This window comes from Habropoda laboriosa, unplaced genomic scaffold (genome assembly GCF_001263275.1).
Source record: "Habropoda laboriosa isolate 0110345459 unplaced genomic scaffold, ASM126327v1 scaffold718, whole genome shotgun sequence".
Lineage (NCBI taxonomy): Eukaryota > Metazoa > Arthropoda > Insecta > Hymenoptera > Apidae > Habropoda > Habropoda laboriosa.
In genome coordinates, this window is record NW_017100942.1 from 685,058 (window position 1) to 710,164 (window position 25,107).

At 33.7% G+C, this 25,107-nt stretch overlaps 7 protein-coding genes across 7 annotated transcripts; 4 read left to right on the forward strand and 3 right to left on the reverse strand.

Moving 5' to 3' along the window:
* On the forward strand, positions 1 to 4,693 carry LOC108577657. The gene is made up of 4 exons (XM_017940838.1): positions 1 to 61; positions 968 to 1,144; positions 3,566 to 3,680; positions 4,476 to 4,693. Exons 1-4 carry the CDS (start codon positions 1 to 3, stop codon positions 4,588 to 4,590), a joined length of 468 nt encoding a protein of 155 aa, XP_017796327.1. The 3' UTR covers positions 4,591 to 4,693.
* A 1,160-nt stretch (positions 4,694 to 5,853) lies between these two features.
* LOC108577645 lies at positions 5,854 to 7,788 on the forward strand. Its single transcript, XM_017940822.1, has 2 exons — positions 5,854 to 6,195; positions 7,609 to 7,788. Exons 1-2 carry the CDS (start codon positions 5,854 to 5,856, stop codon positions 7,786 to 7,788), a joined length of 522 nt encoding a protein of 173 aa, XP_017796311.1.
* A 590-nt stretch (positions 7,789 to 8,378) lies between these two features.
* Positions 8,379 to 12,434, reverse strand: LOC108577643 (suppressor of fused homolog). The gene is made up of 7 exons (XM_017940820.1): positions 12,114 to 12,434; positions 11,157 to 11,249; positions 9,726 to 10,035; positions 9,379 to 9,614; positions 9,057 to 9,278; positions 8,776 to 8,983; positions 8,379 to 8,696 (listed from the first exon to the last, which is right to left on the reverse strand). Exons 1-7 carry the CDS (start codon positions 12,284 to 12,286, stop codon positions 8,631 to 8,633), a joined length of 1,308 nt encoding a protein of 435 aa, XP_017796309.1. The 5' UTR covers positions 12,287 to 12,434; the 3' UTR covers positions 8,379 to 8,630.
* Positions 12,435 to 12,654: 220 nt separating this feature from the next.
* On the forward strand, positions 12,655 to 13,575 carry LOC108577644 (TM2 domain-containing protein CG11103). Its single transcript, XM_017940821.1, has 3 exons — positions 12,655 to 12,862; positions 12,982 to 13,072; positions 13,144 to 13,575. Exons 1-3 carry the CDS (start codon positions 12,720 to 12,722, stop codon positions 13,471 to 13,473), a joined length of 564 nt encoding a protein of 187 aa, XP_017796310.1. The 5' UTR covers positions 12,655 to 12,719; the 3' UTR covers positions 13,474 to 13,575.
* Positions 13,576 to 13,757: 182 nt separating this feature from the next.
* LOC108577616 (translation initiation factor eIF-2B subunit beta) lies at positions 13,758 to 15,408 on the reverse strand. The gene is made up of 7 exons (XM_017940793.1): positions 15,236 to 15,408; positions 15,089 to 15,175; positions 14,934 to 14,958; positions 14,666 to 14,847; positions 14,436 to 14,592; positions 13,952 to 14,346; positions 13,758 to 13,867 (listed from the first exon to the last, which is right to left on the reverse strand). The coding sequence occupies exons 1-7, from the start codon at positions 15,298 to 15,300 to the stop codon at positions 13,795 to 13,797; spliced, it is 984 nt and encodes a 327-aa protein (XP_017796282.1). The 5' UTR covers positions 15,301 to 15,408; the 3' UTR covers positions 13,758 to 13,794.
* Positions 15,409 to 15,594: 186 nt separating this feature from the next.
* On the forward strand, positions 15,595 to 16,632 carry LOC108577656 (protein PBDC1). Its single transcript, XM_017940837.1, has 4 exons — positions 15,595 to 15,658; positions 15,965 to 16,030; positions 16,127 to 16,186; positions 16,273 to 16,632. The coding sequence occupies exons 1-4, from the start codon at positions 15,638 to 15,640 to the stop codon at positions 16,630 to 16,632; spliced, it is 507 nt and encodes a 168-aa protein (XP_017796326.1). The 5' UTR covers positions 15,595 to 15,637.
* Positions 16,633 to 16,806: 174 nt separating this feature from the next.
* On the reverse strand, positions 16,807 to 18,967 carry LOC108577617 (probable ATP-dependent RNA helicase DDX56). The gene is made up of 6 exons (XM_017940794.1): positions 18,835 to 18,967; positions 18,229 to 18,672; positions 17,873 to 18,132; positions 17,605 to 17,797; positions 17,227 to 17,531; positions 16,807 to 17,158 (listed from the first exon to the last, which is right to left on the reverse strand). The coding sequence occupies exons 1-6, from the start codon at positions 18,922 to 18,924 to the stop codon at positions 16,807 to 16,809; spliced, it is 1,644 nt and encodes a 547-aa protein (XP_017796283.1). The 5' UTR covers positions 18,925 to 18,967.
* Between the last annotated feature and the right edge of the window lie 6,140 nt (positions 18,968 to 25,107).

A 25,107-nucleotide genomic window follows, 5' to 3' on the forward strand; every position in this document is an offset into this window, starting at 1 on the left:
ATGGATGCAAGGTCCTCCTGGATCGTTTATTTCGGATTTATCGCGCTTGTTGTGTCGCAAGGTCAGTTTTACGTTAATTCGATAGAATTTGTTGCTAGTTTGTAGAGCGTGTTTGTTTGCATGATTTTCTTTAGATCTTTTCATTTCGAGGATTTTCTGCTGTGTTCTTTTTATTGGCGTTTCGTTGGGTAGAGGCGGTTTCGGTTGTGTAGAGTTGTGTTTCGATGTAGAATTTATGAAAATTAGCGTGGGGTTAGGGTTGCGGTGACTATGTGAGTAACCCGGGCTCGAAAAATAATCGATGGAATTACCTTTTGGATATGCCGCAGTTCTCTTGTAACAGTTGGAGAATTAGAGGGAAGAGGGAAAAGAATTTTTGCGATTCGTTCGAAACTTAATACGAGGTCGTGCCAAATTTTCCAGACTTAATACGTGAAAATGGAATTTTTTAAACTCGGTGATAATTAAATTCCAATTATGCCGCAGTTCTGTTGTCAGAGAATTAAAGGGAAGGCGGAAAAACAATTTGCGTGATTCATTGGAAACTTAATACGAAATCGTGAAAAATTCTACAGATTTGATGCATAAAAGTGGAATTTTTTAAACTCACAGTATGATAATTAAATCCCAATTTTCTCAATGATTCATTAACATTATTCTTTTCATTTTAACACTATTTCGACTCGGTCTTTCGATGCACGTGAAAATAAAATTTTTCACACTCGTAGTTCCCAATTTTCTCAATAATTGATCAACTCTCTTCTTCTTCTAGCACGTCAGCATCGCAAAAAAAAAAAAATACTTCGACAGTGCTAACGTTACCACAGAATTAATTCCAATCTCACATAGAAATTCAGAGAAACCCTTACGGCAGTGTGTAGCACGTAGAATTTGGAATTTTTCCTGAAATTATTCGTCAAGCCAAAGTGTTCGTTAACATTTCCCTTTTGCTGCTTGATTTTATCAGGTTGGGCCATCGATTGTTTCAAGTGTGTGTCGATCGACGGTGACAATAAGCCCTGCGACGACCCGTTTCACAACAATGGAAGTCTCGCCTTCTTAGAGTCGCCCTGCTTGGGAGGTCGAAAAGGGCGCGATGGTCTTTTCCCCGCAACTGCGTGCATCAAAATAGCAGGCATATATGGTAAAACTTTCCTCTTTTTGTAATCACGAGTGGCCCTTAACCCCTTTCGGGGCTGTCTGTTCAACGAATACACTATGCCTCCGCGTACAGTATACCGCTTGTTGACGGAGGTTTCGCCGGTGGAAAAGCTAATATACCGCATGAAATAATCAGCTGCTTCGTTCGGTATAATTCGCTAAATTTAATCAGAAGAATAGAATTCTTGTCGGACGCTTGCCAATTGCAAGTGTTTGCAAATTTTCGTTCGTGATTGATCAAACCTGATAACTTCGGTTCGTCCCTTTTAACCGTAGAGCGGTCTTCGGGTCATTTTTGACCCGCCGCCTTTTTATATTTTTAGTCATTTTTGCTGCTACCAAGTTTACGTTCCTTAACATTATTTTAAACGTTTATCGTCTAGGTTCACATGTCGCGTTGGAAACGAAAATTGTTTCGCATAAGGTCTTAGATCCCTTTTGACCCAAAACTCTTAAGCGTACAGTCGAAACGAAGAACGCAGTAGGGTCTATAAGAATTTCGAACTACTAACTACAGTTGTGAGAAAATTGAGCGGACAGCGTTATCAGTTTACTGCAAACTTAAATTTTAATTATCATACAGAGTGTTGGAAAAGTAAATGGAAAATGTGGAGTAATATTTAACTTATACAGAGCTTAAAGTACTTTTGCAACAATTAAGGAAATTTAACGATTATAATAGAATTCTTGTTTGGAAATTTAATCATTTTAGTTCACCCCTTGTGATATGAATTTCTAACTGCTAACTAGTTAGGGAGAAAATTGAGCGGACAGTGTTATCAGTTTACTGCAAACTTAAATTTTAATTATCGTGCAGAGTGTTGGAAGAATAAATGGGAAAATGTGTGGTAACATTTATCTCATATCAAGCTTTGCAATATTTCAAGAAACTTAATCATCAGAATAGAATTCTTATCGGACGCTTGCCTATTGCAAGTGCTTGGAAATTTTCGTTAATGATTAATCAAACTTGATAGCTTCGGTTCATCCCTTTCCACACGAATTTCTAACTACGAACTAGTTAGAGAGAAAATTGAACGGATAATCTACAGAATAAATGGTTGTCACTTTACTGTCAATTTAAATATTAATCATTGCACAGTGTGTTGAAAAAATAAATGGAAAATGTGGGGCAACATTTATTTCATAAAATTTAATCATCAGAATAGAATTCTTACGGGATGTTCGTCAATTACAACAGCTTGGAAGTTTAATAATTTCATCCCTTTCGAGATGAATTTCTAACTGCTAACTAGTTGGGGAGAATATCGAGTGGATAGAGTCAATGGTTATCATATTAAGTGGATAATGTCAATGGTTGTCACATTACCATTAACATAAATCTCATTTGTTAGACAGAGTGGTAAAAATGTGTAATAAAATTTTTCTCGTGCTAAATTTAAAAATTGAACTGCCTGCATCACTATTTACATTTGTCGTATCGAACAGATGAAAATTGAGACGAAAGCGAAAGGCCATCCTTCCTAAAATAATCGAACCTAAGAGAGATAGATTTTTACTTACGGAACCACGACAAATCTCTCGTGTACCACCAGGAGAATACAAAGAGGAAATTATTGGAAGATTCGAAAACGGGAAATACCCTAGAAAACGTACAAGCGTACTCGACGAAATCTTCAACATCGATTTATTCGGAAATGAAGCTTCCTATGAGAAAAACCTTACTCCACATTTTCCACTTATCTTTCCCACGTAGAATTCGAAACTTTTTCTAAACAAGTTCTACCGCTACTTAGAGACACTCTGCATGTCCTCACGATGCATAGATCATTTAATCCGAAACTGAAAGCCACCCTAACGTAGGTGTACGAGTAAATTGTGCCGAATGCAGGTCAAAATTAAGCGAACACGTTACACAGAATGTACAATAAACTTCTACACACTTCTAAACCTTCTGTATATATTATTCGTTAATTTCTCCATGTAACCTCCACTTAATATTTCGTAACGATACTCTAGAAATTCTCTTCTTGGACTGTCCGCTGAATTTTCTCCCCCGACTGTAGATCGCTCGAAGAATTTTCCTCGTAATGAAACTAATTATAACTCGAGCAGAAAAGAAAAAGAAGAGATGTTGTAGGTAATATTTTTTAAACTTGAGGGAAAACAAAAGGAATGTTGAATAACGAGGTGAAATGTTGTAATGTTTTCAAACTTGAGCGAAAGAAAAAGAAGAAATGTTGTAATATTTTTGAACTCGAGCAAAAAAAGGAGTGATGTTAGATAACGAGTTAAATAACAAAAAAAAAGAAAAGAAGAAATGTTAGAATATTTTTAAAAAGCGTAGGAAGCAGAGTTACAGCTGATTTAAGTGAAACGAAATTTCAAGCGGTTCTGGTAACTTTCCGATAGAGCGGACAGTAATTAACGTGTGATTAATTAGACGAGTCCGGGATCTCTTTGACGGTGAGAAGCTGCGCGCTGGACAGCGGAACTCTGACGACCGACTCCGAAATCATAAGAATGTCTCACTGCGGAGGGTTCTACTTCGACAACAAGTGAGTGCGAAACCGGAGAAACAATTTCCAACTTGGTTCCCCTTTTGTGCCCCTGTCGTCGCTAATTGCAAGAGTTACGTCGTCTGAAATTGACTCTTCTTTATAATTGCCACAAGCTCCGTCGCGATTGAAGATGGGCAGAAAAGAAACGAAGAGAAAAAAGAGAAAAAGAAGAAACTAGGTGGCTAAGAATATATATACGTTGATTTCAATCAATACTTTCCATTTTTCCTTCTGTTTTCTTTTTTTTTTTTTTTTTTTTTTTTTGGAACATGTTCGATGATTGAAGTAATATCAAGTTGGCGCACATGAAACGTGGACCTTTTTTGCAAATGAAACTTTAGACGCTAAGAAATAATGTATCTAGTCAGAAAGAATTTTCGTACGGTTTTATCGTTATTCCAAATTTGTAAAAATAATTAATTCTTGGATCGAACAATTTTTTAAATGTTGATTTTTACCATGGAGAATCTAGTTGTTGAAAGAAATTGTTCAGGCGTTAGAATAAACGGTAGTTCGTTAGGAAAAGATATACACTTCTTCTAAAACGATCGACTACAGTAATTTCGTTATTCCAAATTCGTAAAAATAATTCATTCTTCGAATGTTCATTTTTACAGTGGAGAATTTATTTGTTGAAAAAGAAAAAAAAAACAATTGTTCAGGCGTTAAAAGAAGTGAAAGATCGGGTGAATAATGGCGGACGTGGCGAATTGTTTTCGAATAATTTCTCTCCGAATTAGTCACGCGCGAAACGTGGCACGTTCTGATTTAAAAAAAAATGATCATTTCCAGATACGTTCGTGGCTGCGTTCAATCTTGCAGCGATGCGGACGCCTGCAATGAATCCTCGGGACAAGCAGCCTCATTCGTACTTTTAACTCTATCGATTTTTGCCGGACTAATTTGACTGAGATGCCCCACGTAAAAGAAGAAAAAAAAAAGGAAAAGAAGAAAAAAAAAAGGAAAAGAAGAAAAGAAGAAAAAAAAGCAACACGTTAATGAAATTACCATGAACGACAATTAAATTGATACACAAAGGGGAAAAAAACGATCGCCTCTTATATAACGGACCACTTCGAATTTAAAACAGTAACATGACCAATTAGCTGTGGACCAAAGATGAAAAAAACAATTATAATAATAATAATAATAATGATATGGTGAAAGAGAGAGAGAGAGAGAGAGAGAGAGAGAGAGAGAGAGAGAACGAAAGCCCTTTTAGCCCTCGTTCGTGATTTATCGCATTTATCTAATTATATCAAAATGCAACTTCAAATAATCAAACGAATTTAAAGTCTAAAAACATATATGCGTTTCTTATGATACTATATTATGACGACGAAGTATACAGAACCACTGTTTGATACTATTTGATAGTTTGTAGAATAGAAGGAGCAAGAACTGCCATTATAATTACGGTTATTATAGTTTTATTAATATTCATGAGTAGAGCATGTTGTTTATCGTTGATGTCATCATAGTCAATTGCTTGAGGATATTAGTGAAACCTTTATGTTCACGAGATTATCACAGACTGTATAGAATATTCAATAAAAAGAATTTTAAGTTATAAATCACGTGTGTCAATTTCTAAGCGATTTCTAAGCGAAAAAAGAAAGATCTCTATTTGATCGTAAAGGAAAAAATTCATAGTTTCTTTTTTTTTCTAATTTAACACTTAACCTAACTAAATTACAATAAACTTGTACACATTGCTGTCGTACACAGTATACGATAAGAAAAAAAATTAATTTTTTCACTTCTACAACTGTTATTGGAAAAAACGAACCATTTATAATCGCCACGTTAATAAGACTCACGAATATTCTCCAATGAGATGTTATTCGTAAATAGTATTCGTGAAACCATCAAAAAATGACACTTTCTCACCATAGATCATACAGAATCAAGTTCACGGTAACTTCAAGACGATAAACACTAAATTCGAATCGATCTTACTCTTTCGATCCACGCTGAAAAATGTCACAAAAGGAAGAGAAAAAAAAAAGAAAAACGCAAGAGCCAAAGGTTCTTGAATTTATCCGAAGTATTATTACATTAACATACGAAACCGAGAAATGCGTGGAGCGCGAAATTCGTTCGACGTATGTTCCACTTCCATAAAATCGAGGAAGAAACGTGACAGAGGTTAGAAACGAACGATTCAAACATGAAAAATCGTATGTCGAACGCGTCGCAGCAGTTCGTCGAGTTCTTCTCACGAGTCGTCTGTTGGCTATGGGAGACCCTCGAAAAGTTATTGGACATCATTCTCGATTTCTTGGCGAGATTAATCGAGCTGATACTAGCGGTGATGAACCTGATTTTCCAGGTGATCTGCTTCTTCAGGGATCTCTTCATGGAGGCTATGCAAACATTCGCGAACGTCTTTCGAGGGATCGTGAATGTAGTTAGCAATATCAGCTGCGAGGAAATTGAAGATTTCGCCTCCGCGTGCATCGTAGTTCTCCTTTGGATCGCGGCGTTTAAATTCACGAAGAATTTCTTTCAAGTAGGATTTATTTCATAACTGGATTGTTTAAAGATTTTTGGAAGGATGTGTACAATAGAACTGGATTTATTTGAATTCATCGAGGGACAAAGATTTTATACAACTAGATCGTTCACTGATTCTTCCCATTATTTGTAATCTCTTTTTTCAAATAACTAGAATTCTCGTTCGGATAAGTAGATTCAATCGTACATTTACTCGTTTTTCTGTCTGTACCAATATTTCTAACCTTATTTTGGAAATGAATTTGCAAAAACAACGATTTAGTTGGATGTTTTTTGTTAGCTGAAAATAACGACGAAATTACCCCTACTTAATTCGAAAATTATCAATGGGATATAAAATAAAAATAAATTCAATGAAAATTCTGTTCAGTATGCTACTACATTTACAATATTTTTTCACTCTTAATTATCATTATTTTAAGTAACGATCTTAATCGTAATAATTTCATTTAATCTTCATTTAAATTTCATTTCTAGTATATACGTTCTAACAAAAGTCCACTATAACTTCTTATTCGATGTTTTGAAATCGCGGCAGTATTCTCAATTACAAGCGAAGTACACGTGCTGTTAATAACCTTCACGCGAATAGGTCAAGTAACCTGCTTTGATTTTTAGAAGCAAGAATCTCGACGAAATAACACGGCTTTAGAAATACCGAGAAACGTTTGACGAAATATCGAGGAACGTTTGTTCCGGTGTTATAGCCGAAGACTGTGGCACAAAAACCAGGTAATCACAACATTCACGAATTTCAATCAATATTCCGGTTATACCTCTGTGTCAAATTTGAAATTCACTACATATTTTAACGGTCCCTACTATGACGATTCATAAATTTAATTTTCAAATGTTTTCATATTATCTGGTTTTTGGTCCAACCCATTCATTACTTATTATGCACGATATCGAATATTAATTAATTAACTCCTTTTTAAACTGATTTTACCCTTCAATAAAATCTTCCTTGATATTTCAGAATTCCAATTACAATTGTGGTAAATCATATAAAGCAGAGAATGAATATACTGTTACATTAAACATTAACGATTACGATTAAACATTACGATTATAATTAATGTATACATACCTGATGGTGAAGCACCATTTCCGTGAAATCTCGTGACTCCATTGAACGCTTGTGTGCTTACTTCCGCTACCATTCTTATTAGTCCATACACTGCACCATTACACTTTACCTAACTACTATATACACGTTCGAATATGTATCAGTAATAGCGTTCACACACACGCACACACACACACACGCGTAACGCATAAGCTAACTAAAAGGAGTCTCGAATAATTAAAAATTCAGAGGTCCGTCCGTTCGTGGTCGCGGTAACTTGAACACTAGTCGAAATTTGTTGATTCGCGTGATACTTTCAATGTCACATCTATTTCCCAGAACTCTCGAATAGCTTCGTACTTTTGCACACGAAACGCGATTTCGAACGAAAACAACAATAACAAGGTGACTAAACCTGGGCTAGAGGTTTGTCTCCCGCAGAAAAGAACAGGGAAAAGGATGAATCGACGTCATGGGAAACGACCTCGAGCCGAGCCCAAACAGGAATTAGACGACTAGAATGAAAGAAACGAGGAGGTAAAAAATTAGTGAAATAAAAAAGAACGTGAAATTGAATATAATAATTTTAAATAAAAGAGCAAGCATTAAATAAGATTAAATTAGATAAGATAAAATTAGATAAGATAAAATTAGATTAGATTAGGCAATTCCGTGTTAATGTATACTAATTAAATAAAATTAATTTTTACTTAATAAAGTTATTAAATTTTATGTTAACAACCCTTCTGTCCCATAGATTCAAAAGGGAGATGATCATACATCTGACACGTGCAATGTATAAAATTTGTACGAAGAAAACTGTAGAAAATAAAATATATTTCCTTATAAATATTATTCCTTATATTTATCGTTGTATCATACATTTTTCGTTTGTTTGTAAAAATTGGTATAAAATTCTGACAAAAACAATGCCAGAACTGTAAGGTTCTCTATTTACAAAAATGTTCTGTATAAAGCAACAATGTGTAAACTCGTATATCAAATACAACATTACACTTCATAATTCGTGTTCTATTATGTACACAATTAAATATCAATCATTAACAGGCATCAACTTGTAAAAGAGGGGCATCTGAAAGTTTCTCTCTGTAAAATATGTTCTATACTCTCTATGTACCTGATGAATAGAAATTTATTCATTATAGTTTGCCTCGTCTTTTACATATTGATACGTAAAGTCTCATGGTTCTATCGTATTCTCGATAATCATACATACGCACTTCGATTATAAATAATTTCGTTGAAACTCGCTTTATAACAAAATTAGATAATACTTTGCTTACGTCAATTTATCCTAATTTGCTTTAACGACATTTCGTACAGTGTTAAGCTAGTTTGTTTCAGTCATTTACAACAGTAATAACTAGTTTATGTTCGGGCCAAGAAAATGTCTTTGGCAATTGTATCTGTAACATACATTTAAATCAAATAACTTTTTATGATAAAGAAATATACTCTGTATGATGATTATTTAGTATTACTTACTTGATTTGGTGAACTTAAAACTTGAAACTCTTGGGCCATTTTTTCAGATAAATCTTCGGGAAGTAGAACTTGTAACCATGGCCCTTGAACAACATATGGTTTCTCCCTAGAAACTAGAGTACCAGTAACTGAAGGTGCCACTATTGTAATTGCCGTATGAGACAATATAGATTTAAATGTAAAATGCCTTCCATGCATGACGCGACCCCTGTAAAATTGAACGTATAATTAAAATTTAACAGTATACAACATTAATTATGCAATGTTACAAGGATACTTACTTTATTGCTAATGGTAACAGAGAACCTGCTTCAAGATTAAAAGTTAAATGAAGACCTGGTAAAACTTTAATAAAATTTTCATGTGGTAAATTCATATCCTGTTCACAAGGGGACAATCTTTCCGATTTTATAATTGGTTTTATATCTTCATCTTCTTCATCTGATTCATTTTTTGTCTCTCTATATTTTTCTGTACTTTTATCACTGTTTACCTGAACCCACCTATTAATGTATAATATAAAAATTAAATATAGGCTTAGAAATTACTCCATTCTTTTTTATACTATTGTCTATTCTGTAGAAATTACTTTAGGACACTTGCCAACACTTTGCAGATACACCACTTAAATTAGAACCCTCCTTCTCTATGCCAGTTTGTATTTTCTCTGCTATGGAGGGATCATCTTCCATAACAGAATACAACCTTCTCATATCTGTTACCAACCATGGTCCACAACCACGACTAGATTTTAATAAATTTACAAGACCCAAGCCATTCCAATGCTGTGCAGCTTGTAGTTCTTCCGAAGTGACTCCTACAATTTGAACAAATGAAACCTGTAACATTGTAGATGAGCCATTAAGAATTTATTACTTTGAATTAGAATACCAAAACATGAATTTTAATTAAATATCTAATTTCACTTCAAATTAACATAATCAACTTACATCACCATGAGGTGTAGATATAGATGAAGGTAGTTGTGGATCCCTGCCCATTAAAATTTGTGTGATACGACCATTCCCATTATCTAAAGGTGCATGCCATGAGACATGGTCTCCAGGCAACAACATATTACCAGAATTAAAAACATATTTTGCTAACTGTTGCATCACATTTGCTGGCCAAGTGGGAGGAGTCATCTCATTTCTTTCTCTAACTAATCTAAAGGTCAGCTCAAATCCAAAGCCACTTGGACGATCTGGACCACTTTTCGGATGTATCCGTCCATCTCCGTGTAGATCCGACAAACCCAAACTTTAACCAAGAAAATGCATCTTATAATAAGGTATCTGGTGCAAAATAAAAATATTCAAGGACCATTGGCAAATCCAAAAATAATCCTAGACCTAATCTAGAAAAACTAGACTGGATTTAGTTAATGGTGAAACATATTTAGATAAGACAGACGGAAAAGGGGAAGACCCGCGCATCTATTTCCGACGCGTCGCGCTTCAAACGACTTTATCTTCCTGTACCCTGTACTTTCTATATATAGAAAAAGAGGGAACTATTGGAACAGCTGCTTCAAACTGAAGAAGGAAGGGTCACCCATTGAAAAAAGAAAAAAAAAAGTGAACACCCTTTCGCGGTAAACCATTCGTCATTCGGCGCCTAGTTTTTAATGAGGAATTCCTGAAACGAGTATTCATTTGTTTTTCGACTACATGAATCATTACGATAATACAATTTCATTTCCTGGTGAAATAATATAAGAAAAAAAAAAAAAACAACGAAAATTGTTATGCAATTCGTCGTAGTTTTGAATGCAACGAGAGGTATAATTTTCTTTGCTGTAAAAACCGAAGTTAGGAATTCTAACTGTAACGTGTTCAGTGTCTGCGCTGTGCCTGGTTTTAATGTATCGGAACAGTAAATGGAATTCCCGGATGACAGAAATGGGTGCCGCATACACGTGTCATCGAGGGTGTGTCGGAAAAATAACATGCGCTCACATCAAATAGAGACACACTCGTGCTACTCAACAGGATGACACTGACGAATACCCGACTTCCCGTTTTTTTTTTTTTCGAACACTCTGAGTCTTCCCTCTTTTCCATGCCACGAAAAAAAAACGTGACCTGTCTTTTCTGAATGAACGATGCATCGCAATGTGTCACATCGACGATCGCGTGCGCACCGGAAGAAATCCCTGTGACAAACTATTATCAAAAATTTTCAGCCACAAACATATTTAAATAGACGAAAAAAAAAAAAATGAAAATCGTTCGAGAAAAAATTACGATGATTATTTACTTCGTTGAAACACAATAATGTTATTTAACGATGATTTACACTGAACTACGTATTTATCGAAAAGTATCGTAAGAGATCGAAATTTTTAAAAATGGCGAAACGGTGGAATTCGAAGAACTTACCTAATATAATGCCAATGTGGTGGTACGCCTAATTCAGGACAGCCAGGATTTTCGTACATGCTTATGTAGTCGAGTGGATCTGGACCCCCCAACCTAAGCAAAGGTGCACAGAAAATCTCAGTTATTTGGTTTTACATCCGGTTAAATGTACACGCGACTAAGGGTGGCTAAATATAAAGCATCCTCCCTTCTTGTACGAGAGTTCTATACTCGAACCCAATAGAAACCACCTTTCTGATAAAGAATTGTACAGTTTCTTCGATTACGTATCAATCGTAAAACACTAAAATCAACGACGTAAAAATTAAATTAATCTAATTTAATATAATATTAATACGTTTAAATACATTGTATGTTTGCATTACAGATTGTACGTATCTAATACAATACGTGATTTATAAATGAAAAGAAAATAAAGAAGAGATACCAATTATTTTTAATTATTTTAATTGTTATATTACCCTTTATTTATTTCATTTGTATTAGTACAACGAATTAGGCAGAACAGTTATATATTACCTACACGAACTTTATAATGAACTGTGTGTATAAGAATTTGACGTGATCGAAATACGATAAAAACGATTTTCTAATATATCTTGTATATAAAATTCAAACATTCCATTCTATTCTATTATAAGAAACAAAACATTTTTTATATTTTCTCGTTTTAAATGAAATGTAAAAGTAAGAAATTAACGTAATGAATGATTAATAGATAATTAACAAATTATGCGTATGCGTATTAAGAATTTACAATACATTTCGCACATTCTGTCTAGAAAATCAATTGAAAGCAGATTAATTAGAAAAAATTAATTAGAAAATAATTAATAACAATGCAAGAAATTCTTTATTTTGCATTCTGACATATACACCAAGTACGCAATTTAAACTTCACAATTTTAGCGCTGAAGAATCGCTTTTTATTGTCTCGTCAAACTACAGAATTCTTACCAGTATTTCACGACAGCAGTGACAGTGAGTGGATTGCTTTGGTCTGGATAGATCTCTTTACAAAGATTGTGCAGAGCGTCAAGGCCCAAGGCCCGTGCCGTCGGTGCCTGGATCGGTTGTCCCGGTGGAAAAATTCGACAAAATTCTTCTCTTTCGCGCATATTTCCGTACATATACGCAGCCTTTCAACCACGAAGTGTACTGCTTCACAAATATTAAGGGACCACGACACACAATCGCTTTGTTTACTGTCGTGCAACCACTGTATGAACCTTTCGACAAGCACGAAACACACGTCTCTGATCCTTGACAAAACTAAAGTTCTCTCAGAGCGGACGGCCGAATAATTCCGAAATCACTGCGCGTCTCTAAAAGTCATTTCAGGCAATGAAGGGAAATGATTCGTGATTGGTTAATGCTATTCGAAACATTCTCCCATTGGAACTTTCCCATGGGGACAAAGTATTTTAGATCCAATGGGATAGTTCTCACATACAGCTGCATACGTCGTCGACACAACACGCATGATTGGAAATGCACTTTATCGGTGTGCTCTGGTAAACTTCGGGGAGCAGGAGTGCATTTAAAAATGTCAAACTCGGCAAGATGAGGTTACGATACTCGGTTCTGCTTTTAGTTTGCCTTTCATGGGATTTTCGAATATGTACGGGAATAACGGTAATAAACAATACTACAGACTTTCAGCAAGAGTACAGACCCGAAGGTCCGCTGGTATTGTGTAAATTTCTGTGAGTGTTTGTGTGTACTGTCTGACAGTTTGTTTATCTTCAATAATAAATTGTTTTTTTTTCTTTTTAATTCATTAAATTATTTGCTTGTACAATGTGAACATATGTACATCTTGTAGGCCAAAAGAATTTATAGAATGTGAAGAACCAATTGATCATAAGGGTAATAAAACTGCCAAAGATGAAAAAGATGGATTTGGTTGTGTAAAGGTAACATTGCATTTATTACAATACATACACATATATGTATAACAATGATTTTTTAGATTTCTCATTTTTAGTTTGGAGGTTCCTGGTATGAAGATGTTGAAAAGGCTAAAGTATCTTGTACTGTGTTACCATACATTGAATGTTATGGACCCAAAACATTTACTCGTGAAGGAGTTCCTTGCATAAAATACAGTGACCATTATTTTGCTACTACTTTATTGTATAGTATACTGTTAGGTTTTTTGGGTATGGACCGGTTTTGTTTAGGACAAACTGGTACAGCTGTTGGCAAGTTGTTCTCATTAGGTGGAGTAGGAGTGTGGTGGGTTTTTGATGTAATACTATTAATCACAGGTTCTTTACAACCTGAGGATGGTAGTAATTGGAATCCTTATGTATAGCATGTCAAATCCAAAAAGGAATCCCAAAAATGTAAAATAAGAACAACCATTTCATGTACTACTCTTTTTAAATCAAGATTTAATAATTTCGAATTTACGAGATTATGGAGAAACTTTTTGTAAAATAAATTTATATTTACTTGTATATATCTTAATATGTAAATAAATAATCCTGTTAGACAATTCGTTTTCAAATATCAATAATTTCTATTACTTCCTTTTATAATAAAACTGCTTTTTCAAAACAATTGGATGATTTTAACATAATTTAAAAAAGTGGCTACAAATATACAAGTACAAATATGTTTCAACATTTATGTGTTACAATTCATAATCATCTGGATGATATAATTCACTAAGCAATCTGTAAACATATGATGGCGCATTTCCACCCCTGAAATAAAAACGTATTATTGAGTTATTAAGTTACAATGTTGAAGACTGGGGAAAATTAAAGGTTTAATTTCGTAAATCTTACGTGTTTGAAATAAATAATGTGACCAATTCTGGTGGTACATAATCAAAAACTGGATTATATGCCTGAATTTTTTCCAACAAAGATGTATTAGCACCGTCAATTACCCCTTCCAGTGGTGAAATATGTTTGTTAAAACCATCTTGTTCATGGGAATACAAGTACAATGGAGAAAGTTTATAGAGTGGTAATAAAACCATTACTGGGACAGAATAATGTTTTGCAGCTTGAGCAACTGTATGTGCACCTGAAATTGCCCTTAATCCTCCATTTGCCAGAACAGTATGTGTACCAATTATTACTTTATTCACACGCGACATCATAGCAAAAATTGCTACATCCGATATTAAAGTAGTTTTAATCTTAGCCTTTGAAAGATTAATTGCCATTTCATGGCCCTACAAGCAAAAAAAATTTTTTTAATCAAATATATACAAATTAATTACGTATTCACCTACAAATATCTTTTTTTACAACATATACACACATTTAAAGATGGTCCCCCTTCAGCTACTATAACTTCAAAAGTTCTTGTTGCTGCAGCTCTTTTAAAAAATTCTTCTACTGATTTTGATTTGCCAATTGTCATTATAATTTCATTAGAATGAATATGTTCAGAAGCTTGCTGTGTAATATTTTCTGCACTATAAGTAAAACATATAGATATTGCATCATACAAATATACAGCAATCTTTGTACTTTCACTAAACAACTAACCAAGTTTCTAATTCAGCTTCAAATTCATTAATATGTTCTAGAAGAGCTGATCTTAGAGAAGGCACATGTTTATTAAAATTAATTTTTTGATCTTCAGCTGTAAGAATTTTGTGCAATGATTCTTGTGGATCAGTTTCATCAGTTTTATTTTTTAATTCAGATATGTATTCCTCAAAAAGCAACTCTTAAAATATCTTTATTTAATATTATACAATTGTATGCACCTAAAAATACACAAATGAAGTGAAATGAGAGTTAATACTTTTACCAATAAATAAAAATAGTGATATTTTCTAATCAATTATGTATACAAAAATGAATATTACATAATGATAATTTAATTACATTAATACTTATTCATTTAGTGCTTCTTAGGTATTCACATAATTGTATTAAGATATTGAAAGAAATGCAAATTCATACGCGGCAGTGGTCCATTCCTCGTCCTGTATAAATTTCTTTAAAACGTCTATAGTTGCTACTACGATATTGTGCGTATCTTTCAGGTAACTAAAACAGAATATTCTATAAATTTGTTACACTTAAGGTTAGACCACTTTAAATTCTCACCCATAATGAATATCGTTTATCAATTTTACCACTGCTGTGACAATATCCTCTCCTGAGTTACTCATTTTGGTTAAAATTTAATCACAGACTTTTTTTCTATACTTTTAGTTCTCTTTATAAAAGGGATGTGCAAAATGGAAACATTTCTACTTCTACTATCAATATTATCAAGATTATACGAGATCGAAATGCCAGCTGCCAATTGTAAAAAATCAGTACAATGATTGGTGCTGCTTTCCTTTCCTTGTCACTTTGTTCGGTTACGTTGCACGTGTATTTTAACCGCGTGACATGTGGACAGTGTGTTCGGTTCTCGATCTTTAGCGTTTAATTTTATCATAAATACTTTAAGAAATATTTGATATTCTTTTTATACCAATTTAAGTTGTAAAGAGTACAAAAATGGCACGTATTGGGAACGTTGTGAGTACAATAAAACTATTGATCTTCCACATTTTTTCGTGAGGGAATGATTCTTAACCTACCATGTATATTTTTGTGTGCAAAAAGTATACCAAATTTTATTTAAATTGTAACAATGAGTAAATTACTTTGAAAATGAAATGTCGCATTTGATAAATCATGTAAAAATTAATGTTTAATTTAAATTAAAGTTCTTATTTTTAGTTATAGATTTATTTCTATATTTATTTAGTATTTTTCAAGTGTACTTCAACTTCCTATTTTAATATTATTTATTAATTTGAAACAATTTTTTGCAATTTTAAGACTGCAGATCAATTGATAGCTGGTACCAGTGTATTATCTAGACCTGCAGACGAATTTGATAATGATGTAAGTTACAAATAAAAGCTAAGAAACAACTGAATTTATACAAGTAATTACTGTACATTTGTACAAGTAGTGTACAACTAATTGTACATTTTTTAGCCTTCAGTAGAGGCCATGTGGGCAATGAAGGCCATGGAGCATGCTGAAGTTTATTTTAATGTAAAAGAAATTTAAAAATAACTAATTTCATTGTATATAAAAAAGAGGCAAAGCTTTAAACTTTTAATTTTAACTTTCCATTTTAGATCTTATGTTCAGTTGATCCTAAGTTGTTAAAACTTACCCCCCATGATGAACAAATATATAAAACCTTCCGAGATGTTTTCCCTGACCTTAAAGTAGATAAAATAAATGAAGATGAATTAAAATCATCTGAAGGAAAAATGAAGTGGAGACCATTTTGTGAACAGTTTAAAGGAGTTGTAGAAGATTATAGTTTTGGTACACTATTAAGAGCAGAATGTGAGGGAGATTACTCAGAAGAAAATAGTATACTCACAACTAGAATACAGTTTTATGCCATTGAACTTGCCAGAAATAAAGAAGGTTTTAATGATGGTATTAGGCAAAAGTATAAACCAAAGCAGACTACAGAAAAGTCATGAATTATAATAATTACATTCTAACATTATATGTTAACTACTTGAATAGTGTATAATTTTTCATCTATAATTTTGTACAACTTGAATATATAAAAACTTATAAGATGTTATTTATAATAAACAGTGACATGAAATAAATGAGTTTAAGGAAAATATATTATTATTCGTATAAAATGTTTATTTCTTTATTTGTAAACTAACTAGGGGATTTGATGCACGTGCTTGATGTCTTAATTTTGCAGCTGTAGGCCTGGATGCTGCTGCCTCTCTGTTAAACTTCCTCTTTCTTTTACCAATAAACCTTTTCAAAGTGGGTGGAACTATGTATTCAGGCACATCTTTCAGGTGTGGTTGTAGTTTTACAGTATGCAATGCTTTATCTTGTCTCAATGACTGCAGATCTCTTGGATTATCATTGAAGTAGCTTTTTAATTTCTCACAATTAAGTACTTCTTGTTTTATTTCTTTTAAACGTGCTTCGCGAACAGCTATTCTCGTTACCGCTTTCCAGGCATCTCTTGCTCGATATCTAAAAATAAATAATATTAAATTCAAAAATAAAATTAATTTAAGGTAGAACATTTTTACTGAACATACCGAAAACCTTCGACTTCTTCTAACTTGAATTGGTACGTTTTAAATAAAGTGTCGCGATTGTAACAGTGTTTTAATTCTGCTTCAACTTCTTCCAGGAGAGGTCTTTCTCTTATTGATACAAAGCTCAATGCTGTTCCTTCATTATTTCCTCGAGCGGTACGACCAGCTCTATGAATATACGAGTTTACATCCGGAGGAAAGTCGAAATTAATTACATTGGCCACAAACTGAAAATCGATACCGCGTGCAACACCGGATTCTTTGTCTTTTCTTCGTTTTCCTTTTTTAATTTTTATTATATGAGGCTGCAAGAAATAAAAATTAGAGACGCGATAAATTGTATTTAATATTAAAAACATCAAAATATGTAATATGTACTTCTTCCAAGGACTTTTCATCTGATGCTATTATAATCTCATATGTCCCAGTATTAAATTGTGTAACTGCTCTACATCTTGAAACTGCTGGTAACTCAGAATTTAATACACAAGTAGGAATACCAAACTGCTCTAGAAATAATTTTAACTTGTAACATCTGTCTACTGTATTTACAAATATAATTGTTTTTCCCCTAAAAAAAGATAAATTGAAATTTATATTATTTCCTTACAATTTTTGTTAATTACATTTAATTCAATATATTTACCTAATTAAATGCAATTTCAACAAAGCATACAAAATAGTAGCTTTTTCATTTTCCTCAGCAGCAAGACTGTAGTGTGTTAACTGAGATAATGGAGCTAATGGAGGCTCTTCTAATTTTAAAATTGCTGGGTTATGAAGTACCAATTTTTTAAGTGTTGTTACATCTTCAGATAATGTTGCAGAAGCTAAAGCTGCTTGATATATTGTTGGCAAATATTTCAATAAATTTTTTATTTCATCCTCATATCCAAAAGAAAATACCTAAAATAAACCATTATATATCAAAATACCAATACTATTAAAATAACAGTACCATTATAATGTACAGAAAGCATTAATTAAATTAAAATTACTTACCAAATCAGCTTCATCAATTATTAATGTTTCAAGAGATTGTTTCAATTTCATATTGTTTGCTTTCAAATGCTGTAACAATCTACTTGGAGTACCAATAACAATATCAGGGTTCTCAGTTAATAATACTTTTTGTGCACTAAGATCTACTTGTGGACTGACATCAATAGCTTTTACTTCTCTACTACATTTTATTGTTAAACTGACTATTACATCATTTATTTGCTTGCATAGCTCTTTACTTGGAGCTACAATAAGGCCTTTAATTTCTTGTTTCCTTTGTCTTTGTTTATTTGATAAAATTTTTTGAATAAGTGGAATTGCAAATGCAGCTGTTTTGCCTGATCCTGTGCGAGCTCGAATCAATACATCTTTTCCCTCTATCATTAACGGTATCGCTTTTTCTTGTATTAATGTAGGTTCTAACCAACCTAGTTTTGCAACAGCCTAAAATATTTTATTTTATATGTAACTGTATATTAAATAAATTTTGAAACAAAATATCATTTATAAAATCGTCCATAATAAAAGTTAAATAGTTTCTGACGAATGATTGAAATTTGAAAACATAACCTCTTACTCGAGAATAATGATGATCTATCGATTTACCTTTAAAATTCTATCGTCTAATTCTAATTCATAAAAATTTTTCAGTTTTTCTTCGTTTTCCTCTTCTACTTCCATTTCGTGCGATGTCATGTTTAATATTTATATATAAGTCTAATATAGGAACACGTGTTACTCGGTCACTTTACATTCAGTTATTTACTTGTTGAACCATCATTCCAGATAGCGCCACATGGTAATATTACGTAGTAATGAACTTTTATAGATTATTTTATTTAATTTCAAATACTTCCTTATAAATAGATATATGCAAATAAAATTTAATCAATAAGTTTCTATACAAATTTTATTGTTGTATATTTACCACGTTTCATTTCATACAAATAGTAACATAGTAAAAATAGTGAAAATCATTTTTTGAAATGATATATGTATAGAACGCCTACGTCTTTTATAAAAATATATAAATAGTCTATATTCTTGATGTTATTTTCGCTGGAATTTCGGGATTCTTTCGATTATTACGCGTTCCTAATGATATCTGGACTTAGTTTATTTAATTTTCCAATGGAATAGTATTTAAAGAATGAATGTTTCGCAATAGGAAATAGGTGTGGTGCGTAAGGGAGAAATAGACTGTAAAATCCTGTAAAACAATGCTGGTATATTGTAACCTTTTGTAAAATACATTTTGTACAGTTACCTTACAATAAATCTATGATTTTTTGATAAATAATTGCGTTTCTTTATGTTTCCTGATATTGAAATCCTTTTCTTGATTCCTATGATGGCCTGAAAGTTCCATTTCTCATTTATATAAAAAGAACATTAATATTTAAGTGTTAAATAAAAGCTACAAACTAATTTCTAACTAATCTGCTGCATGTAATTGTTAATACTTCAATTAAAGTACTTGAACATAAATTAGAAATTTTCAATAAATTAATGAATTAATTAACTAAGCTGCTGGCATTTCTGAGAAGTGATTTACTTACACTACTTTCTGATTCCGAAAAAATTTCAAACATCTGAGAAATGCTTGACTTGCACTACTTGCTAATCTCGAAAAATTTCAGCGTCTTAGAAATGTTTAACTTGCACTACTTACTGATTTCGACAAATTTCGCTGTCTCAGATATGGTTGATTTTACTACTTAATTTTGGCTCGAAGCTAATTAGGAAAGTCAACCATATCTCAGACATCTTGAATTTGTTGTTTTGTTACGTGCTGTATTGTTAAGTGTTCTTCATGTAATAGTTTATAATGATACTTTTCTGCAATGACAATTGACAGAATACAACAAGTGAATATAATGATATCATTTGTAACGCTAAGACAATTCAGACGACTTTTAAATACATCGTACAAGATTCTCTACAACGCCTCCATCTCCAACACTAACTGCTCACTACGTGCAATTATATTCTAATTTATAGTAGCTATTATTAAAAGCAAAAAATTCGAAGAATTTCTATTTTAAAAATCAACTAACCTGATAATACTTCATTTCTGACGATGCTCTCGACGATACTTTCGATCCTTCCTCCTATCGTGATTGGTTGACTATTAGCGAAGACGTAAGATTAAGTGCCATAACATTATTCTATCACTATTGGCTGTTTAACAGCGTGACGTCATAACTTCTTCTACATCTCCCACTTCTAAACCCCAAAGACCTCCTGAAGCCTCAAGTTTGCTTTGCCGGACAATAGTAAATATAATAAACATATAACATTACCATAGTATATAGTAAATTTCACAATGCTCAAGCTTCAATTCTCTATTATTTCAAATTCAATCGAATAAAACAAAATTCAGAAATATATTATTATTAATCAATAAAATATTTAATAAACGTTTAAAATGTACAATTTCTAAGAAAAAAGATAATATTAAAAACAAAATTCGAATGAAGTTAAAAACTGCATATTTCTTTATATAAACAGTTACTCGTCGTAAAGAGGCAAGAAACAAAAAACGAATTTGTTTGGGAGGTGTATAAGATATTCGACAAGAGAGACCATTTCTAGAATATATTGCTATATACACACTTTAATAACCAAAAACAAACATTACAGTAATAATATTGTTATTAATATAATATTATGTAATAATAGAATCGTTTATCAATTGTAGTGTAAACACTAAAAATCTTGCTTCTTCTTTTATTGGAAAGAACAATGCATTCGCTTTGCCTCTTTATTAATTAATATTAATTCATGATCGTCGCGAAGCAGCCGCGCTTGCGACTCGGCGTCGATCGCGACTGAACAAGTTACATATCTCGCACGGAACACTTTTTTGCGAGGATGGGAAACTAAATTATTGCGGAGGCGATCGAATAAGTTCGTTCGCTGGTTGATCCCGGGCATCGATTCTCGATGCGATCGAGGCCACAATCGAGGGTAGTGGAGTGGGGGAACTGTGGTGGTGTGGAGTGGGAGGGAGGTATGTGGGTGGGGCGAGGTATCGCGAGCGCGGCGAATCGCGACCCTGTCTCGTTACCTTAGAATAATAAATATTATAGTGCAATATCTAAAAAATCTGTCTTTTTTATGCAACTTACACATTCAAATACAGTGTACTCGAAAAATTTACAATCGTTATTGCCCTTACAAACATTAAATCTCTATTCGAGTGGTGGTAAATCCGCGATCCCTCTCTCTGACCGCTAAAAAAGAATGTTTGATTCAAGATCGTGTGAGTGCGTGTGTGAGAATCAAAAAAGAGGTGCAGCTGCTGCTGTAGTGATGCGAAAACTGTCGTGTTTTTTTTCTCCCAATTTTCCTTTTCTCGTTTTAACGTATACGTATATGTATATGCATGTGTACTACACCGTACATGAGTAATGCTCATACGCGTGTGTATGTGTACGTGTGTATGTGTATAAGTATGTACGTCTCGTGTCTCTGCATACGCGTGATTGGTAGATTTCGGCATATACTCAATCGTGCGTATACGATCTGGAATAATATATAGAGTTCTCTTTTTTTCCCGTCCGTTCTCGATTTCTCGCCAATGTTTCGGCACTTTTTGGTCGTGGATAACTGTGCGGGCTATATATCCCTGTATACGATACATAATATACATATTATATGATACGTGTATAATACGTGTATTATATATTCCGTAAGTATATCTGTCAGAACGAGTAGTTCATCGCTCGGAAGGTCCTAGTTGACATTCAAGTTAACAGTGACGATAAATTACAGTTGCGTGTGCACGTTTTATATATATGTACAATCGCTGTAGACGTTAACTGAACAATGTGAAGTTAAAACGGTAACGCGAAAACACAACGTGTCGTGTGTGACGCGCGATTTTACGCGGGAAAAAAGCGTCTCGTCTATCCGACCACATATTTCGCGCTGCCGCCTGACAATAGAAAACAGCAATAGAAATTCACGCACGTATACGTTTCTCGTGGTATAAACATGGATTCTATCTCCCGCAGAGAAATCATATAAACCATCGTTCGCCGAAGCAAAACGAAAAATCTCTCTTAAACACATGTTTACGTATATAGGTTAGGTTAGTTTGTCACGCGGTTGAAATAAATCGTTCGGCAAATTTCTCCTACTGCTACTAATAACTAGATGAGCAGAAAACATTCTCCATAGTGGTGGAGAGGGAATTTTTGAGCAACTGAAGCTTTAAAAAAAAAAAAAATGTATGAAAGAACGAAAATCATCGCGAAGAATTGAACCTGTGTGTTTTCGACTATACGATTCTTTCCCACGTACAGTCTGTTTCGTTTAAGTTTCACGGCAGTAACGTTCCTGGTTCGAAAGCATTTGACGGAACGCCACGTGGAAATCGTACGATGAATTTTCGTTCTTCTACGTGTAGCAACTTATTAATTCACGTAAAAACGTGTCGTATTTACGTAAACTCATGATACTAATACGTAATAACACAGATTGCTATGAGAGAGCATTGCTTCTGAGCTTAATTCGTAAGATGAAAGAGTTTTACATCAACAGTTGTACCAATACGACTGACAAGTAACTTTAATGTTCAATATTTCTCAAGAGCATACTTTCTCACTTCCGTTCATCCGATTAACTTCCATCGATTGCATGTTTCACAATTATCACAATACAATTTCACGATTTCTACAGAATAGCTCTCGATTTTTCAGAATGTTTCACGATGAACGGATACTGAAGTGTTGACAGGACTGCGCGCTGAGAGAATTTCATAGACGTTGGTACGAAAAACAAAAACAGCTGATCTATTCTTCTTTCTTTTCTTTAAGTGGAAAAATATTGTTTCTTTTCAATTGGACAAATTATACGAAATACTAATAAGATATCAGATAACAGAATAGGCTATTTATTTTTCGAGATTTTAGAATTATTAATTATTTTTCAATTAATTTCTTTTTATTTGCAAGAGAGTAAAATTTCGAAGTATGAAAAAATAACAACTCTACACTAACTATCGTCTATAGAATATCACCCACGAGACTTTAAACACTATACTTGTTAAGAGGTTCTATTAGAAAAATCTCCAAACGCCAATTTGAACACGTTCTCATTCTTGTACATTTTTTACCAGCTTTATACTGTGTTGTATTGTCTTCTCTTATAAAAATTATAACTTCTCAATTCCTCGATATTATTCACTGCATCAGCGAAATTTGCTAAAATCTCGAAAAACAAAGAAAAAAATAAGAAAATAAAAAACACCTTTTTCTGAATGTAATACTACAAATTTTCTCTCAGCACACGTGATCGAGAGAAGTACCGCAATGACTAAAAAACAAAAAACGAAAAGAACAAACTCAAGAGGGGGAAGAACAAAAGAAGGGAAGAATGATAAGAAGAAAAAGCACGCGACCATAATCGCATTACAAAACAACCGGGATATCTGATCTTAACCTTCCCACGAGGTAAAAAAACAAAGTATCAACGATGATCTCCTTTCGAAAGAGTCTAAAATCCTCTCGTTACACTCTCGTTTCAATTTTTTTTTTCTTTTATGCAGGCTCGCCAAAACTGATGATAAGTTTCATCAAACGAGGAGGACTCTACTGACGATTTTCGATCGCGGAACAGCCGGATAACGGGGCGTTTTACAGTAGCGGTATTTTATGCCGGTTACAGTTGGTAGCATTGGTAAATAGAATAGCAGTAAACTGACGATACGAATAATTCTTCTAAATCTAGGATATTGCTTGCTTTTTCAGGGGAAGAGGAGGGTAGGTGGAGGGAGAAGTGGTTGGTTTGGAAGATTCCAGACAAGGGGGTCCGGCGACTTCAGGAGGACACACACTATAGATGACTATACTCGACCTAGATTACAGCTCGAGGAGAGCATTGTGCTCCATCTGAAACCACCGGTGAAAAAGGTGAGCACAACATTATGACTCGGGGAGAGATCGATGGATTCAGAGTTCGATAAATTATGATTCACCGACTCCGTTCTCCTTCTTATTTTTCTTCTTTCGTTTTACGCAGGTTGGTTCTACGAAGTTCGACAGAACCGAAGTCGGAGCCGTGTGAATCGGAAAGAAATACACCAGAAAGTTCTAGCTCGTGGTAAAAAACATTGGAATCTGAGAATAGAGGACCTGATGCTAACTAGAGTCTGATATGTAGACTGACTTTTTTTCTTTTTCTTTTTCTTCGGGCCAGGTCTTTGGATCGTTTGTGCGTCGGATTCACGGATTCACACACACACACACACGTATGCCTGTGTTTTTGTGTGTGAGAATCAGGCGTGATCGATCGCACAAATCGACCAGCGACGCCGCCAATTATTAAATAATCGGATTGTTCGAATCGCGCGCGATTGGTCTTGCCGAGGATCAAACATATACACGTTACTTATATATTTCGTACGGGCGTCGCTGAATCTCGCCTAAACAGCAGACATCTTTTGTTTTCTCCAACGAATCAGTTTTGCAAAGATATGTAACGTCGACTACAAGGTATAGTGTATTTTCTCTCTCTTTCTCTCTCCCTCTTGCATGTATCTTATTGTATCTCTCTCACTCACGCAGTCTCTAGGTTTTAAAGCACTCTCACGCCGGCTGAGACGATCACATGTGAACACTCGCAAGCCTGTCCTACATGTACTTGATGACGTAGAATACAGCTATATAAATTATATCTCTTATATGCTTACAGTCATTGTATATCGTTTATATATATATACACATATGCCTATATGTATATATACGTATGTACGCCGCCAGGCCAACAATAGTGTTTTAAAAACGTGTGTATCAAGTAGTTGCGGCCAATTTTAATATTTATTTTCGCGTCTTCGGTTTCTCACCGCCTCTTTTTTTTTTTTGCCTTGTCCAT

Bases quoted from the DNA above. Each gene is read 5' to 3' on its own strand.
- LOC108577616 (XM_017940793.1), bottom strand. From the start codon at position 15,300: ATGAGTAACTCAGGAGAGGATATTGTCACAGCAGTGGTAAAATTGATA. The intron at 14,959-15,088 runs GTATGAATTTGC...ATAATTGATTAG, and splicing joins GAGGAATGGACCACTGCCGC to AAAATATCACTATTTTTATT. The intron at 14,593-14,665 runs GTTAGTTGTTTA...TTTTACTTATAG, and splicing joins GAAGCTGAATTAGAAACTTG to TGCAGAAAATATTACACAGC.
- LOC108577657 (XM_017940838.1), top strand. From the start codon at position 1: ATGGATGCAAGGTCCTCCTGGATCGTTTATTTCGGATTTATCGCGCTT. The intron at 62-967 runs GTCAGTTTTACG...TGATTTTATCAG, and splicing joins CGCGCTTGTTGTGTCGCAAG to GTTGGGCCATCGATTGTTTC. The intron at 1,145-3,565 runs GTAAAACTTTCC...GTGATTAATTAG, and splicing joins CAAAATAGCAGGCATATATG to ACGAGTCCGGGATCTCTTTG.
- LOC108577645 (XM_017940822.1), top strand. From the start codon at position 5,854: ATGAAAAATCGTATGTCGAACGCGTCGCAGCAGTTCGTCGAGTTCTTC. The intron at 6,196-7,608 runs GTAGGATTTATT...TCTATTTCCCAG, and splicing joins TCACGAAGAATTTCTTTCAA to AACTCTCGAATAGCTTCGTA.
- LOC108577643 (XM_017940820.1), bottom strand. From the start codon at position 12,286: ATGTACGGAAATATGCGCGAAAGAGAAGAATTTTGTCGAATTTTTCCA. The intron at 11,250-12,113 runs GTAAGAATTCTG...ACCTTTGCTTAG, and splicing joins ACTGCTGTCGTGAAATACTG to GTTGGGGGGTCCAGATCCAC. The intron at 8,697-8,775 runs GTAAGTAATACT...TGTATGTTACAG, and splicing joins TTTTAAGTTCACCAAATCAA to ATACAATTGCCAAAGACATT.
- LOC108577656 (XM_017940837.1), top strand. From the start codon at position 15,638: ATGGCACGTATTGGGAACGTT. The intron at 15,659-15,964 runs GTGAGTACAATA...TGCAATTTTAAG, and splicing joins TGGCACGTATTGGGAACGTT to ACTGCAGATCAATTGATAGC. The intron at 16,187-16,272 runs GTAAAAGAAATT...TTTCCATTTTAG, and splicing joins ATGCTGAAGTTTATTTTAAT to ATCTTATGTTCAGTTGATCC.
- LOC108577617 (XM_017940794.1), bottom strand. From the start codon at position 18,924: ATGACATCGCACGAAATGGAAGTAGAAGAGGAAAACGAAGAAAAACTG. The intron at 18,133-18,228 runs GTAAGTAATTTT...GGTTTATTTTAG, and splicing joins TAATTGATGAAGCTGATTTG to GTATTTTCTTTTGGATATGA. The intron at 17,798-17,872 runs GTAAATATATTG...ATCTTTTTTTAG, and splicing joins TTGAAATTGCATTTAATTAG to GGGAAAAACAATTATATTTG.
- LOC108577644 (XM_017940821.1), top strand. From the start codon at position 12,720: ATGAGGTTACGATACTCGGTTCTGCTTTTAGTTTGCCTTTCATGGGAT. The intron at 12,863-12,981 runs GTGAGTGTTTGT...TACATCTTGTAG, and splicing joins CTGGTATTGTGTAAATTTCT to GCCAAAAGAATTTATAGAAT. The intron at 13,073-13,143 runs GTAACATTGCAT...TCTCATTTTTAG, and splicing joins ATGGATTTGGTTGTGTAAAG to TTTGGAGGTTCCTGGTATGA.